General features: G+C 40.9%; 1 protein-coding gene across 8 annotated transcripts; it reads right to left on the bottom strand.

Moving 5' to 3' along the window:
• Positions 1-1,056: 1,056 nt before the first annotated feature.
• PARP9 (poly(ADP-ribose) polymerase family member 9) lies at positions 1,057-16,849 on the bottom strand. Of its 8 annotated transcripts, XM_040561165.1 has the most exons (12): positions 15,300-16,849; positions 13,979-14,208; positions 13,827-13,851; positions 12,997-13,034; positions 10,141-10,967; positions 8,676-8,903; positions 8,375-8,593; positions 7,634-7,709; positions 5,360-5,734; positions 4,388-4,536; positions 3,186-3,360; positions 1,057-1,955 (listed from the first exon to the last, which is right to left on the bottom strand). In XM_040561165.1, exons 2-12 carry the CDS (start codon positions 14,124-14,126, stop codon positions 1,666-1,668), a joined length of 2,550 nt encoding a protein of 849 aa, XP_040417099.1. In that variant the 5' UTR covers positions 14,127-14,208; positions 15,300-16,849; the 3' UTR covers positions 1,057-1,665. The 8 variants fall into 8 exon arrangements, with proteins under 8 accessions (XP_040417099.1, XP_040417104.1, XP_040417106.1 ...); XM_040561170.1 differs by lacking the exons at positions 13,827-13,851; positions 13,979-14,208; positions 15,300-16,849 and adding exons at positions 11,343-11,428; positions 13,230-13,467; XM_040561172.1 differs by lacking the exons at positions 13,979-14,208; positions 15,300-16,849 and having other exon boundaries at positions 12,997-13,021; positions 13,827-13,832.
• Positions 16,850-22,697: the final 5,848 nt, after the last annotated feature.

Here is a 22,697-nt window from a genome sequence, read left to right as displayed (position 1 = left end):
AGTAGTTCAGAAGCTCTGTGCTGGGCTTCTCCAAAAAAACCCACCACCACCACAAAAAAAAAAGCCAACAGCAAGTTTTCTCCCATGAAACTTCTTTTAAAACTGAAACCTCCTGAAAGAAGCTGGAATAAGAGTCTATTCCATGCTGTCTAATCTTAAATCTACAGCTGTCTATTTTTCTGGCAGTAATGTGTGAATAAGGAAACATAAGGAACATTTCTCCACTGGCAGCAGCCTTAAGAGTTCAGGATTAGGCTTTTAGAACTTACTTTGTTTGGGGCTTTTGACCTGTTCCTAGCATTGGGAATATTACCTTGGGAGTTCCAGGTACAATATAAACATGATGGGAATTCATTAACAAAGCCTTTGAAAAAAGTTATTAAACACTGATTACATTTGTGTTTTAGGGTTCAGCCTGCTCTCTGTTAGCACAGTGCTTCACAGGCAGATGAAACACTGTTTGTATGATGATCTCGCTGGATTTTTAATAGTTTTATGCAAGCCCTTCTCCCTGGCTAATTACAGTTTTTAACCGCAGGTAACTCCTCAGCCTAAAAGCAGACCTGACACTGACAGCTGAGCTCTTATTTATGTATTGCACCACTGTTACAACCTGTTAAAATGTTCAATTGCGGCTGTAAAGGGTGGTTTTAAATGCTTTGGATTGTACAAATCTGCTAGTAGCTTTTACTTTTGGATGATGGATTTGTTTTAAACCCTCCCGATATCAGACATAATTTCAGGCTTTACTGCAGAAGGTTTTAGAGTACCTGAGAGCTGGACAGTATCCCTTTTTAAATTGAAATGAGTCTCATAGTTCTTAGGTTTTACCACTTACTGTCTTGAGGTCACTGCAGCAGCAGTATGGACATCTCTAGCTACAATGTTGATGCTGTAATCTCTAAAAGATATCGGTAAAGGCAGATTATTGAAGAGCAATTTCAACTGTAACTTGAACCAGTTCTCTACTTTCATTGTAGCCTTGCAAAGAGATTGAACGCCACTGAGAAATCTGTACCATAAGGAAAAAAAAAAAACACACATTAGCTGATAGTATCGTTCATAATTTTTATTTTGAATACAGGAATCTACAATGATTGGAATTTCTTAACAAAAACTGTAATAGCAACTACTGTTAGAAATCCTGAAGCCCTGAAGCGTTGCTTCATATTTGTCATAACTGTGTATTTAACAGCACAGCCCTAGGTGGAAAACAACATTCACCTGATACATTTGTCCATTTCAGTCAAAAGAAGATTTAAGAATCAAATCAACCTCAATGTCTTGGGTTTCACTATTACGTGCAATATCTTAGATTAAGAAAGTATAGCGGTAAAAAAGACAACTTAATGCAAACAGGTTGTGTGTAGCCACATGCTAAGAATACTAAGATAAATGTTGAACTATTTTACGACACTTTCCATTCTGTTTTCATACACAGATGAGCTCACAGATTGTTCTGATCTCCTTAAGGTACCAGCTTACTTGTCCTCATAGATATATCAGAGCTGTCAAGAGGTTCTTTGATCACAACACGTTACTAGGTAGAGCACCCTCTTGAGGTCTAAGTACCAGACTTTGTTCTGAGAGGGGCTTCACCACAGCTAGCATTCTGACTAATGCTTACTCAAGATGCTGCTGGTTTCTGCCGAGGTCCACGTGCCTCTAATTCACTTGGGAGCAAGTCAACAAGTAATGTGGAAGGGCCTGAACACTGTTGCAAATGACAAAGATGCCAGGATTGCTTTCATCATCTACTAAGCTGTCATACATCTTAGTGGCATCTCCCTCCACTGCTGGTGGTATAATGTAAGACTGCCTGCCTCCAGTATATAAGCCTGTTAACACATCAGCCTCAAACACATACATTTTAGAGTCTTTTTCCCAATCCCCTCCATCCTCAATGAGGCTTCTTGGGTTCCTTTTAAAGTAGATGCCAGCTCCGTATCTTTGATCTGGAAAAGAAAAAATAGTATAAGAAGAAAGTCATTAACAATTGGTTCTTCTGGGGTGATAGTACTAAAAGACTGCTTTTCTATTCAGTATTACATTTAATGTTTTTGCTCAGTGTGTCAGCCTCTTGGAAGTAAATTCATATTAAGTGGCTTTTGAGGCTAGCGCTGAATTCCCGTTGAAATTACAAGCAATGACAGCTGGTGGCCATTGTGATTTACTATTACTCCAGTGACGACTATTCTGATTTAACTGGTAAGCCAGTAATAGAAACATGAAGGTATAATGTATTTATATAAAAAACTTATGTCACCATGTAGTAGGATTCTGATATGCACCAAAGAAGGTAAGATTTTAATAATGTAAGCTGCAAAAAAGCTTTGGGATTTATAAGGAGAGTACTGCATAAAAATGCTACTATGTTGTTGTGGAAAAATGCAGAGAAATAAATGAGAGCTTCATATTTATTACTTCGAAAGTGTGAATATGTGCTATTTTCGTTGCATAGATAAGGAAAGGCAAATACAGGTTTATTTAGTTAGTTAGTTGCCTGAAATCCCAGTTCTGCATTTGACAAGCAAAGTATCACGTGCTACTGCCCTTCATCTATTGCAGGGCGAGGCACTAAAAGCTTATTCTTTCTATTTCTGAAGTCATCCTGAACACCATCTATTAGAACATTTCATACAAACCATGACAACGAGCTTTCTGTTTGAGTGTTTTTACATACTTCTTCCTAAGTGTCCTCTGCTCTAGTTTGCCTGGCACTCTGCTCAGTCACTGCCTGCTTCCTCCGATCGCACCTGCCTTGGGCAGGGCATCAGACCAGGCCTTCAGCAGTACCTCCCAGCCTCAATTCAGTGATAGTTTTGAACATGTTTTAAAGCATCAAGCTGATAACTGCCTGTTTGCAGCAAGTAAACATGGACTTGGACCTTTATAGAGTGATACAACAAAATAAAACTTGGACGTGGTGTTACATGTGGATTAACAGTTCTGTCAGCAGCGGCTGGGCTAGACAAGAATCCAAGTTTATCCTCCCAGAGCTTTACTGACTACAGTATCCGGAAGGGAAAACACTAAAATCTTGGCTATATATATAAAAAAAGAAGCTCATAAGACTAGTAAGAAGCATTTCTTGTGTAAAACAGCCATTCTTTCTGATTTCAATCCAAATTCAACAGTAAGTCACTGTTCATTTTGATCAAAGGTGCCATAGCAAGTTACATTACCTGCTGGTGGAGAATATATTCTATGAAATCCTGTCTGGCATACCAAGGTACAGAACTCTGCAGGAACACGTTGATACAACTTGTGGGATACGTTGGAGGAACCTCCTTTTTCTTCTATATTTTTTTTCATTTGTTGGAACGCAGCAGACAGGAGAGGATTACGGATTTTTTCAATCTGTAACATAAGTCTAGTGTAAGCAAACAGAGCGGTATCCATGACATGCATAAGAGCTCTTGGTCAGGCTACGTTCTTCAACGTAAGAACTTTAGATTTAAGTTATATGCACTGACCACGTAGCAGCCATGCCGTCATCCAATGCCTCTCACTGAAATCAGCGGGAATGTATCTTACTGTACTGATTTCCTGAAGTTACGTTGTGCTGAGCAGACTGGGTATCAACTATACGTGAAAATAAGCTTTGTGGGTGCTTACAGCCTAATCTTGTAAACAACTGCAAGTGTCCCGGCAGGCACGGAGAACCTCAGCTCTCATTGATCAGAACTTTACAGCTGATGTAAATTGAGACTCAACAAATTAATTAGTTCCGCAGATCAAAAAGAACTTGCTTTCACCTGGTTGCTACTTGCTATTATTTCAATGTTGAATACTTTTCTCATGTTGAAAGGCAGTTAGGCTTCTGGCAGTCTGCTTTCCAGTTACCTGCTGTTATCATTAGACAACTGTTTACAAATTTACATACTTCCCTGTGTTGCACAACCTCATGCTCCTTCCATTAAGTAAAGCAGTCATAATCAAGCAAGATCCCAACTTCAGGAAACTACTCATTAAATCATAACTCTGCCAAATTCAATTGCTGATTTTTGATGTCAAGATCACAAGAAGAAAACAGAGATACTGCATTAAGGTGTCCTGGAATACTGTACTTATGTAACATTCCAATCTCATATTTCTCTACAGTCCTTTTGAGGAACATCTGAAGCATGGAATATGAGATAGAACATACAGAACAGCTAAAAGGACTTCTCAAAACTTAACCATGCATTTTTTCAGTGATTATTTGCAGTATGTTCAAAATACTTTTTATAGGGAATACAACTACATCTATTTTAAGGATTAGGCCAAGTTGATCTTAATTTTAACGGCAATATATTGAAATAGTTCAAGTTTTTAAAGCATATATTAAACAAGTTACTTCAAATATATTATTGAGATTTAATTTTGCCATGAATACCCTCTTTACCTTAAGAACATGAAGCCCAGCCTTTTCAAATTGTTTCTGTCTGTCCTTAAACTCCTGAAGGTGTGGTTCTACCTGTGAAATCTGGAAGCATTTAGTAGCATTTGTCTTGTGAAGGTGTCCTTCTGAAAGCTGATCTGCTTTTGGTTGGCCTGGAAACAAATAAGGAAGTAAAATTTTTATATATGATAATATATGAAGCAAAGGAAAAGAAGGATCTGATGCATTGTTTTGGTAGTTTAGTTAAGAACAAAGAATATAGTCTCCAAAGCAATGTCGGAGGCTCATATCGAGAGGAAATTTTATATATGTGTGTGTATATATATATATATATGTGTATATATATATATATATATATATATATATTCATACTATTTCTCTGTGTTTATTAAGAAAAAAGAAACAGAAAAAGAGAATCAAAAATAACATATCTTTTCCATTACATCTCTCTACAGCCAAATTTTCATACAGTGGTATCTCTATTAAATTACTGTACAAACACAAGGAAAAATGGATCACTCGGTAGCTTTTTGTAATTCCACTAATTCTATCGACTGTTAATGAAAGTCAAGCATGCAGCCCAGTGGTACAGCTGTAGCTAGCAAAAGAGCTCAGCAGAAGTACGTGTTAATTAAGCGTGAATTTTGTAAGTCTCCCGTGGTCAGGCTTTAAAGTTAAGCTGTTCTGAAGGAAGCCAGCATGACGGCTGGCTGTGCAGCGACGGCCAGGCCCTGGAGAAACCGTGCCCTGCTGGGAACACTGCCAAGCGAGTGACTGAAGGCAGTAAGCTAACAAATGGTCTTTCAAGGGCTCCTACGACAGCAGTACAGAAATATCAGTAATTAAAGCAATGTTCAGTCAATGTGTGCACTGAATATACATCTGTCCGCTCTCAGCAATGCCCAGGTATATGTTGCTTCATACTTGACCCTCTTTATGTGCTTATTTACTTAATCATTTATGTACTTTACGCACCCATTAACTGCAGTAGTTCCTCTTGTTTGGCTGTAGTCTTCTCTTGCATACGAAGCAGCAATTTCTCAGTTGCAAGCACTGCATCAATCACAGCGTCAGGGGGGCCATGAAATTCCAGGCTCGCTTTCCCACCTCTCACTTTTTCTGATACACGCACGCTAGAATGCTGCTCTCGAGATAGTTCTGCAAACTCCTTTTTACCAAGGCTAAAGATGAAGTTGTTTTCAATACTGGCACAGCGACTCTCCTGAGCTTGTACTATGCGTTGGACCCACAATTCTGCTGCTTTCAGTGCAATATGCGTGCTCCCCTTAAGTTCGATAGCCGGTTTGTTATTGGGAGTCTTCTTTATGCTTTGACTGTCTGACTCTGTACCTGGAACACAAATGGTGTATGTAAGCGCATTGCAAGAGTGACAAACTTTCAAGTACTGTTGCAAACTCCTATATATAAACCAAGACATGCAGTGCAAAAAACATTCCACTATTCTGATACACTCAAAAAAGGAGATTAGATACCAGAACTGTTACAGGAAAAACAAAAACAAAAAAAAAAGCACATGTAGATTTGTTGTGTCTTCCTCTAAATGATTTCCAGTAAGTTTGGCACTGACTGTCATTTTTCGTTGTTTAAAAATTTTCTAAGGGAGCATCTAGTTTCGTTCCTACCAATGTCAAAATGGCAAATCTTGTAAGCGAAACGGACAAGTAATGCCAAAATTAACAAAGACAACATATCCTTCTGACATTTTGCTCTGGAAAACAAAGTTATCTGATACATTTTAGATTTTTTCTAAGCAGGAAGTAAATCAGTGTCATTATATATTTTATTCATGCATATCCTACACGGTTACATTTCAAGTAACAGCATGTTTTCTCTTTTCAAACTTTTCCTACAGTGGATATAATCACGTTAGTTATTATTTAGGGCTTCTCTGCATAGGCTTGGCACATCGGTGACTTGTACCCTGAAAATATATAACTATTCCCAAGCCTAAGGGAACAACTTCACTTCCCTGAACTGAAAATACGGCCATAAGCTCCATCATGTGTAGTCATCAACTCCCCTGCCTGCCAGCAAGGTCCCAGCCAAAAGTTAAACTATGATGGAACCCAGTAGCAATAAGACAAAGGACGTGCTTCTCGGCGCTGAGTTTTATCACATTTGCTTAACACAATGAAGGTGTGGAACGCAGTTATATGTGCTGCCTAAAACGTAGGCAACAAGGGCCAGCTTACATTTTATTGCATTTCTTTTTAAATTTAGCCAGAAGTAAATATCTGGGAAAAGAAAAAAATCTGGAAAAATCTATAAAAACAAATGGTTTCCAATGCTAAAACCCCAAAAGGAGGAGACTGGTAAAAAGCCATAGAAAACCTTCCATTTAAAGCTGTCTTAGCAATACCATTTTGGCTATGCTTGCTCTCAAAATAACTAAAAAAATATGAGTATGTGTAACAAACAGATCCCAAGCAAATCCATGAAACGTAGTCAGACTCAGCAGACCTGACAATCACTACTTTAAGGTGTCCACCTCAGATACTTTCATATCCTCTACATGAATCCCTGCAAACACGGAGAGGAGACGCCGAATCAAGCCTGCCCACACGTAACTGAAAGTATCTGTCAGAGCAGGAAGGAGCGGCAGTCATCGCTTAGAGATGCAGCTTGAGATGCAGGCTGACGGTAGCCATCTACAAATTTGTGTCTAGCTTGGTAAACACCTTTGAAACAACATCCCTCATTCAATTTTTATGATATGCACTGGGTTCCTGGCATGGTGGAAACTGTGATGAAAAATGACTACTTTGAAGAAAATATGTAACTATCACAGATAGGTTCTTCAAATTTAAGGAAACTTCAAATCTAAGGAAACATCATTTTGAACGTAATTATCTCCCATCTTGAATCTAACTTCAGAAGACAAAACACTGCAGTTTGAGGAGTTAACTTGTAGTTCTTGTAGCACTTGTAGTTCATTTGTATAGTAACCTAATAATAGTAAAAAGCAGACTAAATTATTAATCTAGTAAGTCCTCACATAACTTTTAGAAAATACAGTTTCAGAATAAGCGTAACCTTCTCCCTTGATCATTACACCCCTTTTAGGGTTTACCGAACACTAGACCTAACAACAAGCAAAGTTCTCCTGCATTTTTGCCTTTGCCCACGACACATACACAAATACAAAGTTATGTTTAAAGGAATGTGATTTCAGATCCTCAAACCTGGACCGCTAATTCACTCGCAATGCCCCTTCTGTTCATTACTTACTCGGATGATTGCTTCCATAGTTATACATCTTTTCTTCCTCTTTTCTTGCTACTGAATTAAGTTTTCTCTGGAAAGCCTTGAAAGAGAAAAGTTTAGGAGCAGTTTGTAACCTCTGTTATCAAACATGCAATTAGTCTCTTCAAAACTCTGTTCGGTAAGCAGTTTACAGTTCTAATTACTCAACAAATTCTGATAGCATGTTAACAGATTATTTATCAGCTTTTGCCAAAATTTTATTCCTGGCTATCAAATGCATTTCTCCTCTTCTAAGTCTCCTAAGGTAAGACACCTTACACATCGAATAGCACCTTTCCCAATACCTTGTGGCTGTGGCACATGCGAAACTCAGTAGATGAAGGTGTCCATTACTTGCAATTTAATGTTGACGAATCTTTACTAAGTTTTAAAGCTATCTCCCTGCCTTTACCCCAAAGCTCCTCTTCATGATCTCACTTGGAAAGCCTCAGAAGCACTGCTCTGCTAGGCAGTGGATTTGGCATCTGGTAAATTGCTATCAGATCACAGGGTGAAGACTTTTGGATTAGTGAAGAAAAAATAAAGATTTGTAAAGATTAATACCCGTTGATGAAAGACAAATAGTTTGATAGGGAAAACTGCCACTCACCAATACTGTAAGTAGTATGGAATTCAAATTATTTTAACTTGTAGTCAGCTATAGAAGTATTTTTTTTACAGTTATTTTGGGTTCACCTTACTGGTAGCTAACAACAAATTTATTACCTGATAGGAAGCACTGTCATCTGGGCAAAGGACAAACTGCACATCTAACATCTTCTCAGGGTATTTCCTGGCAAAATTTGAAACCTCTTCTATCATGATCTCCGCCACTGTCTCCTCAGGCAGCATTATTGACCAAATCCCCTTTGCCGGAAAAGAAACTGAGGGGCGTTTCAGATCCTGAATGTAACACAAGCATTTGGTAACTGCTGCTTTTAATTGCTGCAGGAAAAAGAAGTGTTTTAGTCCTCGCATCACTCAACATGAAAATCTTCAATTAAAACCCAGTTTAACCGATCATCACCTCACACAGTAACACCACGTGTCTATATTGTTGCCATACAACGTGCAGTACATGCTCGCAGGGTAGGTTATACCCTTTTGTTATTATGAGCTCCTTGTAATATGAAGAATGCCGAAGCTGAGACCGAAGTTCCTCTTGAAGAGCTGGACCTGCTTTCTGCATCACTGGTGATGAAAATGAAGAGTAAAACTCGCCATCCGAAGACATGGAGCTAACAATGGCTACAGTCTGGAAGAAAAGAGTTCAAAGTTTCAGTATACCTTGAGTTTTGTCCTTGCAAGTTTTGCTACTACAGAGAGCATTCTTTCCAGGAACAGTTCCTTGAAAAAATCCCAGCTGCAGCAGATCAGCTGTTTGAAAGGTTCTCTCACTACTGCTAAGCACAGTGACGGAACACATCAAAGCATACACCTGCTAGCAGCAGCAAAGATATTTTTTTTATTCAGAAGCCAATAGTGTGCATAAGACTTGTTCAATTCATCTGACCGTGGTCAACATAGTTATTACTGCAGCCATAGAAGTGATCCACAGGCACCTCATCAAACGCAAATCTGCAGCCCGCTATCTCTGAGCAGGAGAGAGCTATGGCTACGTCTGTTACCCCCTCTCACACCGATGCTCACAGCTTAAGCGTAGCCAGCACTGGTAGACAAACCACTGGGGTCAGTGCACGCTGAGGAACTGCAAAGCTATGGTTGCTTCTGTTTCCTGTGGAAACAGCACATCCCCATCACAGGTCTGATATATTTCAAATTAAATATGTAAAATGCTAACGATGTGTTTACAGAACACTGGCAACAGCAGTAACTATGCTAATGTTTATTGATGGAGATTATCCAAAAATGCAAGACTTTGGAGCATATTATCCTAGTAGCTTTGAAATTTTTTAAGGTACAGTATTTGCTAAAAGCAAATGCCTTTCTTGTGATAAAGCTTTCAGTCCAACAGCTCTGTTGGAATACTATGACTAAGCTCACATATTTTATGTCAGGTTTTCTAATGAAAAATGTTAAACGATTCAATTTTAACGCACCACTGAAAGGTAAGGCGCACACCAACTGTTTAAGTTATTTTCAGCTGACAGCTATGACGATATAAATTATAGGAAAAAAGACAAGGCAAAGAGTAGACTTCTAGGGAATGCATGATAAAATGTGAACTCCTATGATGTTACAATAAAAAGAGAAAACATAAAAGATATATTATTATTAATCATCCAATGTTTAGCTGCTTACTATTATCCCATAGTAGCATGTATACAAAAAAAAAAGAAATAAAAGCTTTCTAACCCATTTAAAAAACTAGCTCCTTGCAGATATAGCTTATTTATCTTTCATGAATTTTCATCAAGATGAGGAGACAGCTATTTTGTGGACCAGTACAATGTGTTCTGTACTCTTGGACTCCAAAGCCCGTAGAGACTCGGAGGCAACTCCACGTTCAATATATTGCAGGATGGACTTACCTTTTGCTCTTCAATGTGTCCTCTTAAGATACACACACGAGAGTTTCCAACTATGATGACAGGTACAGGATGGCTTGGCAAAGCTGGAGCAGTTTCCTGAAGCGAACTGCTATCACCCAGAAACTTTTCACAGGCCTTTTTCATTTCTGCTACTGTTTTCTCACAAATGTTCACCAGACGGACTTCCTTGAGACTTCCTGGTAGACTTGTCTTAAAAAATCCCTTTATAGCCATTACAATCACTTGAGCACACAAATTGAGTGGGAAGCCAAAAATACCTGAACTCACTGCTGGAATAGCCACAGACTTTATACCATTTTCTGGAGCATTAGCGTATTTCAGGACATTCACAATAGCTTCCTCAAGCAGGACACAACATTCTGCCTTTTCAGGCATGAACCACCTTGGACCAACTGCATGAATAATTTTCTTACATGGAAGCTTCCCTCCACCTGTCACTGCTATTTTGCCAGCTGCGAGCTTTCCGTATTTTTTAATATAAATACTGCTTTCCTCTTTTATTTCTGGCCCTCCAGCACTTGAAAGAGCAAAAGCAAGGCCTCCTTCATGTCCTAGGTATTCATTGGCTGCATTCACCAAAGCATCGGCTTTGTGTTTTGTAAGATCATCCTTACAAACTGATATGCGAATTCCCTGCTTTAGTATTGTTCTGTATACTTCAGCAGTGGATTTTACACTTTCAAAAGTGAATGTACAAGCAAACTTTTTGTCAATGAGGTTACTTAGGCACTGCTCTCTTTTCTTAAGAACTTCATAAGCATCTTTGTTGATGGGGATCGTCAAGCTGTCCTCATCCATTCTTGGCTCTAGGATACAGAATAATATAAAGTGAAATCCAAGAAACCACTGACAAAACTTTTATATATATATGTGTGTGTGTGTTTTAGACCTCCGAATTTCACCTTACTCTCACTGCTTACTAATATTTTTTGTTATAGTCTCATCTTTTCTCTCCCTTTTTCAGAGGCTTAGTAAGCACAACTAAGCAAAGAAATCAAGGCTTTGTGTGAAAATACACAGACTGATGACCTTGTCTTATGGGAGGGATTGCATTAATATGCTTTGGAGAAAACTATGAAGTAAACTCCAGTTGGGCACTAACTCCTTTCCTGGGAGTAGTTTTGTTCACTATTCTGTCCAAACCAGCCACCCCATCTAGTAGCTCCACAATTCCTCAAGACCTTCTCATCCCTTACAAATCACAGCAGTGTAAGTTTCAGGAAAGTGAAAGCTCAGCTGCACTCTGTCAGCTCAACACATCTGGATTCTGAAAAACAATCAGCATTATGCTGTCTGCTGTTTCCTGTAGGTCTGTCAATGCTTCCAGTTACACTTCTCAACCAACAGGCAGCCCCCATCCCATAACTGAATACAGGTGGACAGGAGAGCAGCCAGCTGCTGATCACTGTCCTCAGACAGACCACGCACCCTCCATCCCCTGAAGCTCCCTGTCTTCGTTGTTCCTTCTTCTAACCTGGCAATAGCAAGCCCTGGTGAAATACAGCCTGAGCCCCCAAACAGCTTGCTTTTTTTGTTCAGCCGCCAGAATCCTCTCAGTGGAGGGATTACCAGTAGGTCCCTTGCGCAAATACCTTTTCCTTGGAAGTGACTTACTGCTTTTCTTTCCCTATCCTTCCTCCAGAGGCACTGAAAGATGACAATAACAATACCACTGAGCCCATGGTGACCTGATGGTTTAGATTTGCTTTACTGTTTAACCAAGAATTAAGTCTGGTTAAGATATGTCTCCTCTTGCTACTTGTTCTCTATTTCTTTCCTACTGCCTATTATTCCCACCATTAGGCTAGCACAACCACCGTCAGGGACATATTCTTAAATAATTCAGTAGCATAATCTGAATTAAAAAACAAAACCAACCAACCAAAAAAAACCCACAAAACTTAAGCTTATTTAAAGTATCTACATTAAAGACAGATGCAGCAGCATGACTGAATGGGTCACAAATAAATGGTGAGGAGAAAGGACCAGACAAGTGTGAGAGAAACATCTTTGAAACAGACATCACAGGGCTTTACTAACTGTCTGCAGTGCCACTGTGCTGCATTTATCACTAAGACTCCAGCTGAAAAAGCAAATGAGAAAAGCCTTGCCATAATCAAGGCTTCAAAACGCCTGCAAAAGCAGAAAACACTTCTCCCCTCTGAGCTTGTTTTGAAGGCTGGCCTTCTCTGCCATCTTCAGGGCATTCGTGGCATTTTGTTACTGATTTACAATAAGGTCCAAGGGTCTGTACAGCACCTCAGGCCCTTGCAGAGTCTCTGACCCACAGCCACGCTGCCAGAGGAAGACTTGTCAGCCTGTTCATTCTGTCATCAAGTGGTCTGCACTTACATCCCAAGAGCAAGTTCTTTCTTTGGTAGAAACTTAAGAATTCAGAAGGGCTTTTTAAACCACTTTTTTTAGGAAACAAAATTAATGTAACAGAGTGGGTAAGTGTTTATGTTGTTCCTAGGGCTATATAGTCTCCTGATTGCAGGTGTCAACAGAACTACATGCAGTAGCAATTTCAATTAGCGTAAATCAATTTGTATGAGTTTAATTAAACTTTCATTGGAGTATGCTACTTGTAAAAATAGTTTAACAGCATGCACACCGATTCATCAGGGCACTTCCGAGCTCTGCTTGATGAAAGAGATGGAAGCAAATCCTGTTGAAGTAATGAACAGTAATGTTGACTCACAGCTATGGCCTATTTATACATTTAGGATTGCTTTTAGCTGTCCCATGCCAAAGTTTTCCAGCCTGCTGGCTATAGCTGCAGTTTCAAATGAAATGCAGGAATACACTTTCCAGATGGCTAAGCACGAGGCTTACCTGAACTCTGAGTGTCTTCTGGGGTCTGTGACCGATAACTTTATTGTAAAAACAGGAAAGAGAAAACACACATTACTATTGAATGCACTGGGTTCTTGCAGAAACAGTTCTGTTACAAGCCAAACCAGCACCACCAGCTTTACAAAAAAAATATAGGAAGCCTCCTAAAATCTAAAACGCTGGTCAGAGATGAACTTATAGCGAGCGGCCCGCTGCAGCTGAAGCATCCACACCTTTGCCTAGCACAAGCTGAGAGCTGTGGGTGACAAGAAGCCAACTTCAGCTCTTCCCGAGTCCAGAGACAGCGTTACTTGCCCAGGGAACAGAAGCACTTGCCCAGCACTTCCTTGGCGAGCCCGCCGGGGAAGCTCTCCTCAGGCTCCCGGCGCTGGAAACGGGGCCGGGGCTGCCGCCGCCCGCTTTTTAGGCCCGGGACGGGAGAAGACGGCCGGGAGGCGGCTGCCGCGCCTCGCTTTTACCTCAAGTCGCGGCGGTCCCGGCTGCGCCCCGGGGTCGCTCAGCGGCAGCGCCCGGTCCTGGTCCCGGCCCCGCTCCCTTGGCTCCCCTGGCTCCGGTCCCGGCCCCGGAGGCGGCGGCGGCTCCCCAGCACCTCAGAGCCGGGGAAGGGCGGCCCCGAGCGGCGGAGCGGGAAGCGAAAGCGAAAGCCGGCAGCGGGCACCATGGCGGCGGCGCCGCTGCTGGTGAAGCTGAGCCCGGCGCCCGACGACGGCGAGAAGGCGAAGCTGAAGCTCCAGAGCTACTTCCAGTCAGGGAAGCGCTCAGGGGGCGGCGAGTGCGAGCTGCAGGCGGGCCCAGAGCCCGGCACCTACCTGGTGTACTTCCAGCGGGAGCGAGGTAGGGGCTGGGGGGCGTGAAATGGCCGCCCCCGGGCACCATCTTGTGCCCGCTGTGCCGGGGTGGGCGGGCGAGGGGTCCCCGCGGCCACACGGGGTTCGTTGCCCAAACGTCCCTCTGCCCGCAGATAAGAAGAGCGTGGAGTCCCGCACAGACCATGTCGTGGAAATGGGTGCCAAGTGCCTGAAGATCAGCATCCAGCCCGAGAAAGGGGGCCTGAGTGGGGGCCAGTCGACATCACAAGCCTCCACCAGCTGCTCCCAGCCATACCACATCTCCCCACCGCCACAGGGGCCCGGGGAAATGCAGGCGGCTGAAGGCCAGCAAGGCACCGCAGCAGAAGTCGTGACCAAAAAGGTAGGCTAGAAAGAGGTGTATAAAGCAACATCACAGCCTGCCCTGCTTGTAGTCCTGTGACTCCTTTGGGAAAGGCCAAACAGTGCTGCTTCCTGTCACACTTCGGTGTTTCATACCACACAGATGTTAGTCGTGCTATCTTAGTCAATAAAACTGGAGTAGAGAGCAACTTTTGATGGTTTTGGCACTGCTGCTCCATAAACGGTGCCATGGCAGGTTTCAGGGGGTAGCATGCACCAAAGACTGTTGCCAAAAGTTGGAAGAATTGCATGAGGTTTGGATCTCTTCCTGATACACAGACCACCAACGCTACTTCAGCATGTTTTGCTCTCTCAGACAGCTCTGATTACTTCCATCCTATACCTCAATCTTACAAAAATCTGCTCTGATGGGACATTTCCGACACTTTGAACTAGAAGTCATGCGGAAAAGTCCCAACTGTGCGTTAGGGGCATGGTATAAACTGTAGGGCCAGTCTATGTCTTACATGATGCTGATGCTGCTCTACTGAGACATTGACACCTGGCCCAGAGAGCTTGTCTTGTTCTGCATCGTAGCATAGATGCAGCTCTGGGGTATAGCATGTGCTGACTTAATGGTCATTTGATATCTGTAGCAGTTTAATGCAAATTCTCTTATCCTTCTTTCTGTGCAAAGTAGAGATGTGAACATGTTTGTTCAGAATCCTGCTTTGTGCCTTAATCCTGAGTTACTGAAGCATTTCTTTTGGATTTTTTTTTTTTAAGGAGTGAAAATGACTGGAAAGTCTAATGTAATAAAAAAGAACAATATAATATAACGTTTGTGCTGTTGAAATGTGTTGCCTCTCAAACTAAGTAGCAAAGTTCCTTGTTCTTTGTTCCTGTAAAACTGATGACATTAACAAACTTCAGTTTTTCTGCTGATTTAGAAGCAGATTGCTTTACTTAGATGTAGTGTCTGTATACATGACATAAAAGAAACACTGTGCAAATTTCTCTATGCTAATCTGGCCTACGGAATTGTGTCAAGATTTTCATTACTCAAACTATAGAAGCACCAAGCTGAGAACCTTAGGGAAAAAAAATAATATCTTCTTGTCTTCTCTTTAGATTTTTCTTACAGTATCTGCGATATTGAATACCAGTATGTTCACTGAACAGCAAAGGGAGAAAATTGCTCTTATATGTCCAAACCTAAAAAGAGAAAGAAATCCTGATATCGACGGCTATGAGAAATTAACAGGAGATTACACAGATATTGAAAAAGCTTATCATTACTTTAAAGATATCCTTGCAGGCTATGACCAACACCATGATTTGTCACATACTGGGAGTAAGAATGGTTTAGAGGATGGAAATGGTCTGAAAAATGAAGAAATGAATGAGCTTACAGTGCCGTCAGCGAATGAGCTTACAGTTCCATCAGCTCTCTATGAATATTTCTGTCATATCTGCAAAGATCAAATTGAAGAACTGTATGAATGTTTTGGGGTGCATGTAAGAAGTAAAGACTGTAACAATGGGAACACATCAGTGTGCTTCACTTCTAATAAAAGTTCTGCATCAATACAAAAAGCTAAGGATTTTTTTACCAGTGCTTTTCAGAAAAATATCAAAGATGTGAAACAGGAAAAAGTTTCCGTAACAAACAGTTACCAGTTAAATGAGACAATAATGAAATTAAATAATAGGTTTAGTAATCTTCTTGCCAAAAAGGAAGAGAATCAATTGCTCCTCCGTGGTCCAACAAATGAAATTTTGAATGCCAAAAAATTTCTAGCAGAGGAAACGCAGAACAGCCAAACTGAAAAGAATGTGGATATATCATGTGAATTGTATACCTACAGGAACGAAGTTGCAGTTGATGCTTCTGTGTTCAATCTGTTGGAAACAGTATTAAGAAAAGAAATTGAGGACATTAAAGAAAATTTTGATACTGTAATGGAAAAGAAACACAGTTCAGATAGCCAGAAGATGCTCATAATATTTAGGCCTAGGACCAAAATTTCTGATAGGTTTTCACATGCTACTGAAACTTTCATCAATGCATTTCAGAATGCCTTTGCAATGTTAAGAGAAAAACTCATCAGTTGTAAACTTTCAGAATATCAGGAAAAAAGATTAAATATGCTTGATGGAAAACAATTGGAAAACCTGCACGTAAAACTTAAGAAGAAGGAAGACAAATTAATTTTATATGGTTTACCAAACCATCTAGATGCTGCTGAAAAGCACATTATGAAGCTTCTTAATGCTGGAGGCTGTGCAGAAACTAAAACCAGGACACCACTCAGCAACCAAGAAGCTACAGGAGTGTCTGAGAAGAAATACGGTGACAGGCAAAAGAGTAGTTTTTCTTCCAAAGAGCAGGCTAAGGCAAAGACAGAAGAAGACACCGATGGTGTATGTCCTATTTGCATGGAGAGAATGAATGATAAAGAAATACTGACAAAGTGCAAGCATGCATTTTGCAAAGGTTGCATCAAAAAGGCCATGACTTACAAGCAAACTTGTCCTGTTTGTAATACCGTCTACGGGCTCATGCAAGGAAATCAACCAGAGGGAGAAATGTCAGTTCAATTTGTTTCTTCATGTCTTCCTGGATATCCCACTTGTGGTACTATTGTGATTCACTATGATATGAAAGGCGGGATTCAAACTGTAAGTATATTTAAAGGTCCCTAAAATACACTTTCCCCCCAGCAAAGCCAATGTTGAGTGTAAAATTCTGTACTTTTCCATCTTTTTTATTTGTTCTCTACAAATCTGTGGAGCGGTATCATGTAAGTAGAATCTGGTATGTTTAATGAGGCTTTTCTGAGACATTCTCTTAGCAAATGACAACGATTGACAAAACTGAAGAGCAGGTTGGCTTCTAAGTTTTCCAGCTGAGAAACCAGCTTGTGCTCCGTGTTTGGAGTCATGACTAGGAATGCAAATGGGATGAATGAAGAAGTCAGGGGTGGGGTGACAAGTATTTGGGAAATCAAAGAGGAGAAAAATAACAACAATAGCGATGGGATGGATGCATGAGTGATGAAAAGTAAATGAGAATGAAACGTATATGAAAGAAATTGTATAATGAGAAAAAAAACATTTAAAATCAGTCATGCTGTGTCCTTCTGAATGGATCAAAGAGAGATAAAATGCACTGCGAAAGCTGGGAAGTATGATTTCCACACTTTCAAAGAATTGATGGTAACACGATGCCTTTTCGTTTTGTTTTTCTCCAAAACAGAAAGATCATCCAAACCCAGGGGAACCTTATCATGCGATTTCTCGGACAGCGTATTTACCTAATAATAAGGAAGGGCAAGAAATTCTGCAGCTCCTCAGAAGAGCCTTTCGACAAAAATTGATTTTCACAGTGGGGCAGTCACGCACTACTGGTTTACGAGGTGTTATCACATGGAATGATATTCACCACAAAACCTCCGTGTATGGTGGACCTACAAAGTAAGTAGTCTTCTCTTTAAGTAATTATAATGCTAGTCAGATGCGGCAGGATGGCTACCCTGTATACCTTCCACGTTAGAGCTTTCAGATTTTTCATTGTATTGCAAGCCACAGGCAAATCTGATGCGTCTGACCTGGTTTGTTACTAACAAAGTGATTGTGGAAGGTTCTGTGGCTTCAGACTTGCACCACCTTCGTGGCCTTTGAGTGCTGCTAGTGCAAATGGCGATAGGAAAAGCACAGGCAGCACTGCGTGCAGCAACAATAGTGCATCGCAGAGACAATTTTGACAGTTGGAACAAGGATGCGTTTTCTCTTCTGTTGCCCCTTAGGCCACTCATTCGCCAGTCAGTTGTGTGAGGTACTTAATCAGCTAATACCTGCTATGATTAGAAACTATTTGCAGGACAGGACGACAATCTCTTGAGAGGCTTGGCTCCTGATCTCAGCCTCTTCTGCTACCAGCTGTTACCAGGAGGTGCTGGTCCAGTACGACAGCAGAAAGAAAGGCACTCAGACTCTGTAAAGTATCATTTGAAATTCTACTTGGAATTAACAGCGTAAAGAAAGATGGTAGTATAGATAAGGTCATGCCCCTTTAAATACTTGAAACCCTGAGATGTGCAGCATCGAGGAGGCTTCTGATCAGGGCACAGCACACCACGCAGGCTCTGTCCCTAGAAAGGCTTGCCCCATTTTAGCCATTAGAGCTATAACAGGGTTTTCTTAGAAGAAAACAACTCTCTTCAGCATTTCTTGAGAACGTCTTGCTGCACTGCTGGGTAAAAGCAAGGCCACGCAGGTGGTGTAATCGCTGGTTCTGAGTGGGAGCTGCCTCTGTTACGGTTTGCTGGCTGAGGTTGTCCTGCGGCCAAGGGACGCGCATGGCACAACAGAAACTGAAGGCTGTGCTGTACGTGCAGCACTGGTACGTGGATCAGTAATTCCTCAATCTGTAATGGCCTTCTGGTCAGGATCACGACCTTCCACCCCTCGAGGCACATACAGTTGTCCTTTCTTAAAGGCGTGCCTAATTACAGATTATATCAGTAAGCTGTTTGGTGCTACTTGAAAAATTGTTATTTTTCAATGTATTTATACGCAGTCGCTGTAAATAACTCTACAAGAAAGATGACAAGTAAAACAAATACTGACTGTGAGAATAAGCGTAGCGTAGCAGTGATGGGAGGGCTGGGACCGACAAAGAAGTCTTGCCATCAGGCCATACCCCTCGTTCCATGTCCACTTCAACAATTGTGCAAATTTCACCAAACAAATTTCACAGCTCTGAGTTGTGCAGCACTGACTGGGCCTCTAGTCAGGGCACGGCACACCACACAGCCCCCATCCAGAGCTGGGATGATATTTTGGTCTTTCAAGCCATGACAGGATTTTCTTACAAGAAGGCAACTCTGTTGAGCACTTCTGCTGTAAAACAGAAAGGATGTTCACATGAAATCTTGCTGCACTTCTAGATAAAGGCAAGGACACGCAGGTGGTGTAGTTGCTGGTAACAAGTGGGAGTATGCCTGCAGGCTCCTCTGTTACAATTAGCTGGCTAAGTTAATTTTGTGGCCAAGGCTTGTGCACAGCACAGCACAGGCTGGTCAAGGTTGCTGCACTTACAAACCAGCCTCCAACGCATTCTCAGTCACGCAGGCAGTTACAGCCCTCCCCGGTGTTCTCCTGTGTTCCCAGGAAATTTTGAATCTTTCCAAGAGAATCACTTTGTAAATAAAAATATGATGCTTCTGGGTTATTTTAATGCTGTTGCCTCTGAAAACAGACTTCGGAGCACAGCTGTCTGTTGAATGTGGCAGTCGTCACAGTGAGTAATATGAAAGCCCAGGAATGAATTGTCTCTAGAATGAAATAAACTAGATTAAACAATCCTGCACCCCTCACGCATGTCTCAGGAAGAACCGTTTTTTGATGACACTTTCTGCCTTTAAGTCCTCCTGTCTTTGACCTTTTCTTGGAGACGAATATTGACGGAATCATTCATCAGTGAGAGGCTTTGGTGTTTTGAATATTGCCACTAGAAACTGATGTGACCAGTAAGTTTTGGTGCTAAATAGTGTGTGGCTGGTACAGGCTAGTACTACAATAGGACCTACAAGGTAGAAAAGAATAGCTTGCATTTTCTCTTGCCTTTTCCTGTCAATCGTACAGTCTTCATATTTGTTTTGTTTGTTTGTTTAAGGTATAAAATCCTAGCCTTTGGAAGTCATGTTTTATAGAGACACCTTGGTTAGAAAACTAGCAAGTGAAACAAAATGCTTCTAACTAGATAAACAAAAATAATGCTGTCAAAGCTCAGAATATAGAAGAATTGGATGCTGGGTTTATTTTTCATTTTGTTTCTATTCTTTTTGTCACCCGAGGTTTTATATATATGAAATATATCTAGGTTTGTTTAAAACATTTGGAAAAAAAAAAAAACAAGAACACGCACAGCTTACATGTACAATAGTCAACATCTTGGTTAAATACTGGTTAATTTTGTAGTAACATGCAAACTTGCTTGACAGAGCTCTAATCATGTTGTGCTACAGAGAACAAAACTATTTTGCTTTCACTTCTCAGGCTCTATCTGAGAGTTGGGAAGGAGGCTTGGAGCAGTCATTTTAAGCTTGTTGAAGCCTCTCAGGGTCAGGCGTCTTCCCACAAGCTCTAAAGATCTGTGCCTGGAGTTACATACTCCCTCCTGGACCAGGATCATAAAAGAGCAAAAAGTATCAATTATGGTTTATCCCCCACTTTGCTGGATGCTCTCCCTTCTTATCACTTGCTATGTATACCCTTTTGGTGACATGCTACTTAAAATTCAAAGGTGCTATTACCTTTGTGTTTTAATGCTCACTTGGAGACACTTCTGGTCTGTTTTTTAGAAAGATGCATATCCGAGTGCCCTATAATTTGCAAGGCCTGCCTTCTCGATAGGGTGAGAAGTGTGTGCATAAAATTTGTAAAGTATTTTAAGAGATTATGATGTGAAGGTTCTGTAGAACTGTCAAGTGCTGCTTTGCACAAGTATCCCAAACAAGTCTTTTCTTCTTCTTCTAGTTTTGGTTACCCTGATCCTGATTATCTGAAGCGGGTTCGATCAGAATTGAAAGCAAGAGGAATTGAATAGAGAAACTTACCAGCTGGCATCTTTTAAGTGTAGTAACTGAACATGCAGCAGTTAAGTCACTAATCAGGCTCTAAGAAGAAAGAAGTTAGTTTGTTCAACTGCTATACTTAAATCACTTGTATTTCACAGTCAGCTAAGACAAGTAATCTTTTCTGATCAAAAGATATATGTTGTTTTCATGCGTTATTTGCTTCTGTGAACAATGCTTCCCTATACGTTTTCCTCTTTGCAGAATTTGGATCTCGTGAGTGCAGCATCTGTACTAGCATTTGTCAAATAGCAGTTTGTGTATCTTATTCTCATTTTACCGATGAATCTTGTCTGTACTATTTCCTACAAGTCTTCAGTCTGACCTCCAAAGTGGCAAATCCATTACTAGCTTTTCTTTGACCAAATACTTCTGCTCCATGTTTTTATATCAGTCATCATGGATAGCATCATGTAACCTGTGTGCTGGAGGATTTTTATGCAGCTGTTACAGTATCGGCTGTATATGGCCATGATCTTTTGCTTCTTTTCCTTTTCAGGGTAGAAATGGCATTAATGGTTTGGGTTTTAAACGTGAAATTGGCATGGATAATGTTGTGTGATAGGTTTTGTGGATGCTGCTATGTTTTCACCTGTGTCCAGAAATGCTGAATGCTCAAGGTCTGGTTGGGACAAACAGAAACTGTTTGTGGTCATCTCTGGTAATGAGTTCCTGGCTCCATGCCTTTCATTGTATTTAAGCTTAAATACTGCTTTTAAGTCAGTTTTGCATGTAACATCATACTTCCCATCACTTCCAATACGATTTAAATGTTAGTATAAAGATACTTTGTCACTACTTTGAGCTGTCCGAATAGCCTGCCAATTACCTCTGTGGTGGTAGAAAACAAATAGGTTTCACTTGATGTACCCTAATTGTAGTGAGTTAAACTATTTGTGTAAGCTATTACATATAATAAATAAAATATATAGTTATCACCTGATCATTTTTGCATTCTTCTGTACAAGTTTTTCCTCCTGTTTTAGAGACATACATTTCTGTAATCTTTTTGATTTGGGAGTTTCCCAGCAACCTCTCCAAAGTGATTTGGACCCCACACATGCTCTTTTTAAAAAGTAAATTCCTTCCATGGTTAATAGGCAGCACTACTTTACCACCATGAATTTCAGATTTCCTAGCAGTGGGCACAGTTTGGTTCCCATGTGAGCTGAGATGACTTTCCCACTGTGTTTTGTTTTGCTGTATTTAGTTTCACATTTAATGCTGTTGCAAGCTTTCTCCATTTTCTGTGCCCTACGATACCAATATACCAGTTGCTTCTAAATGACCGTGTTTTCATGTGGATCTGCACACTGAAACCAGCTGTGAAGATCAAATCTCCCCAGTTTCTTCATTAGGTCCGTCTTTTCACTTTCGAGCCCAGTAAGCCAGTTCATCAATTTTAGACCCCTGTCTGAAAATTCACCTGCCTCCATTTTATCTATGGCAAAGTGTTGCGGGCTGATGGCCAACAGAGGAGTAAGAGCCCTGCCAGCTGTCAGGGAAAGTTGCCAAGCCTTTATCCTGTAATTAGAGCTGCACAAGACCTTTATCTTCTAATCATACCTGTACAGTTGAGGAATAAATCTATCTGATTTAGTCAGATATTTTGCCTGGCCTCCGGCCAGGGAGGAGAACATGTACCCCGGCTACCTGTTGAGAGAGCAGCATTCTAGGAAACAAAAGATTATTTGCCCACCGAGAGACAAGGGAATTCCTATGGGGTCCGCTCAGCAGTGTGTCTGACAATACCTATATGTATCTGACATCCATCTGTGTTTGTCATATTTAAGGACATTTGGTTTTTAGCCACTTCCTAGATGTATTCTCAGTGACGTTAGGGGAAACGTGTTTCCATTCCCTACCCGCTGTTTCAGTGCCTCATATT

Source organism: Cygnus olor, chromosome 6 (genome assembly GCF_009769625.2).
Source record: "Cygnus olor isolate bCygOlo1 chromosome 6, bCygOlo1.pri.v2, whole genome shotgun sequence".
NCBI lineage: Eukaryota > Metazoa > Chordata > Aves > Anseriformes > Anatidae > Cygnus > Cygnus olor.
This window is presented reverse-complemented; position numbering and strand designations above follow the sequence as displayed.

Bases quoted from the DNA above. Each gene is read 5' to 3' on its own strand.
- PARP9 (XM_040561165.1), bottom strand. From the start codon at position 14,126: ATGTGGTATGGCTGGGAGCAGCTGGTGGAGGCTTGTGATGTCGACTGG. The intron at 8,594-8,675 runs GTGATGATCGGT...TTTTTCCTGCAG, and splicing joins ACGTGGTGTTACTGTGTGAG to CAATTAAAAGCAGCAGTTAC. The intron at 1,956-3,185 runs GTAATGTAACTT...TTTCTTTTCCAG, and splicing joins AATATATTCTCCACCAGCAG to ATCAAAGATACGGAGCTGGC.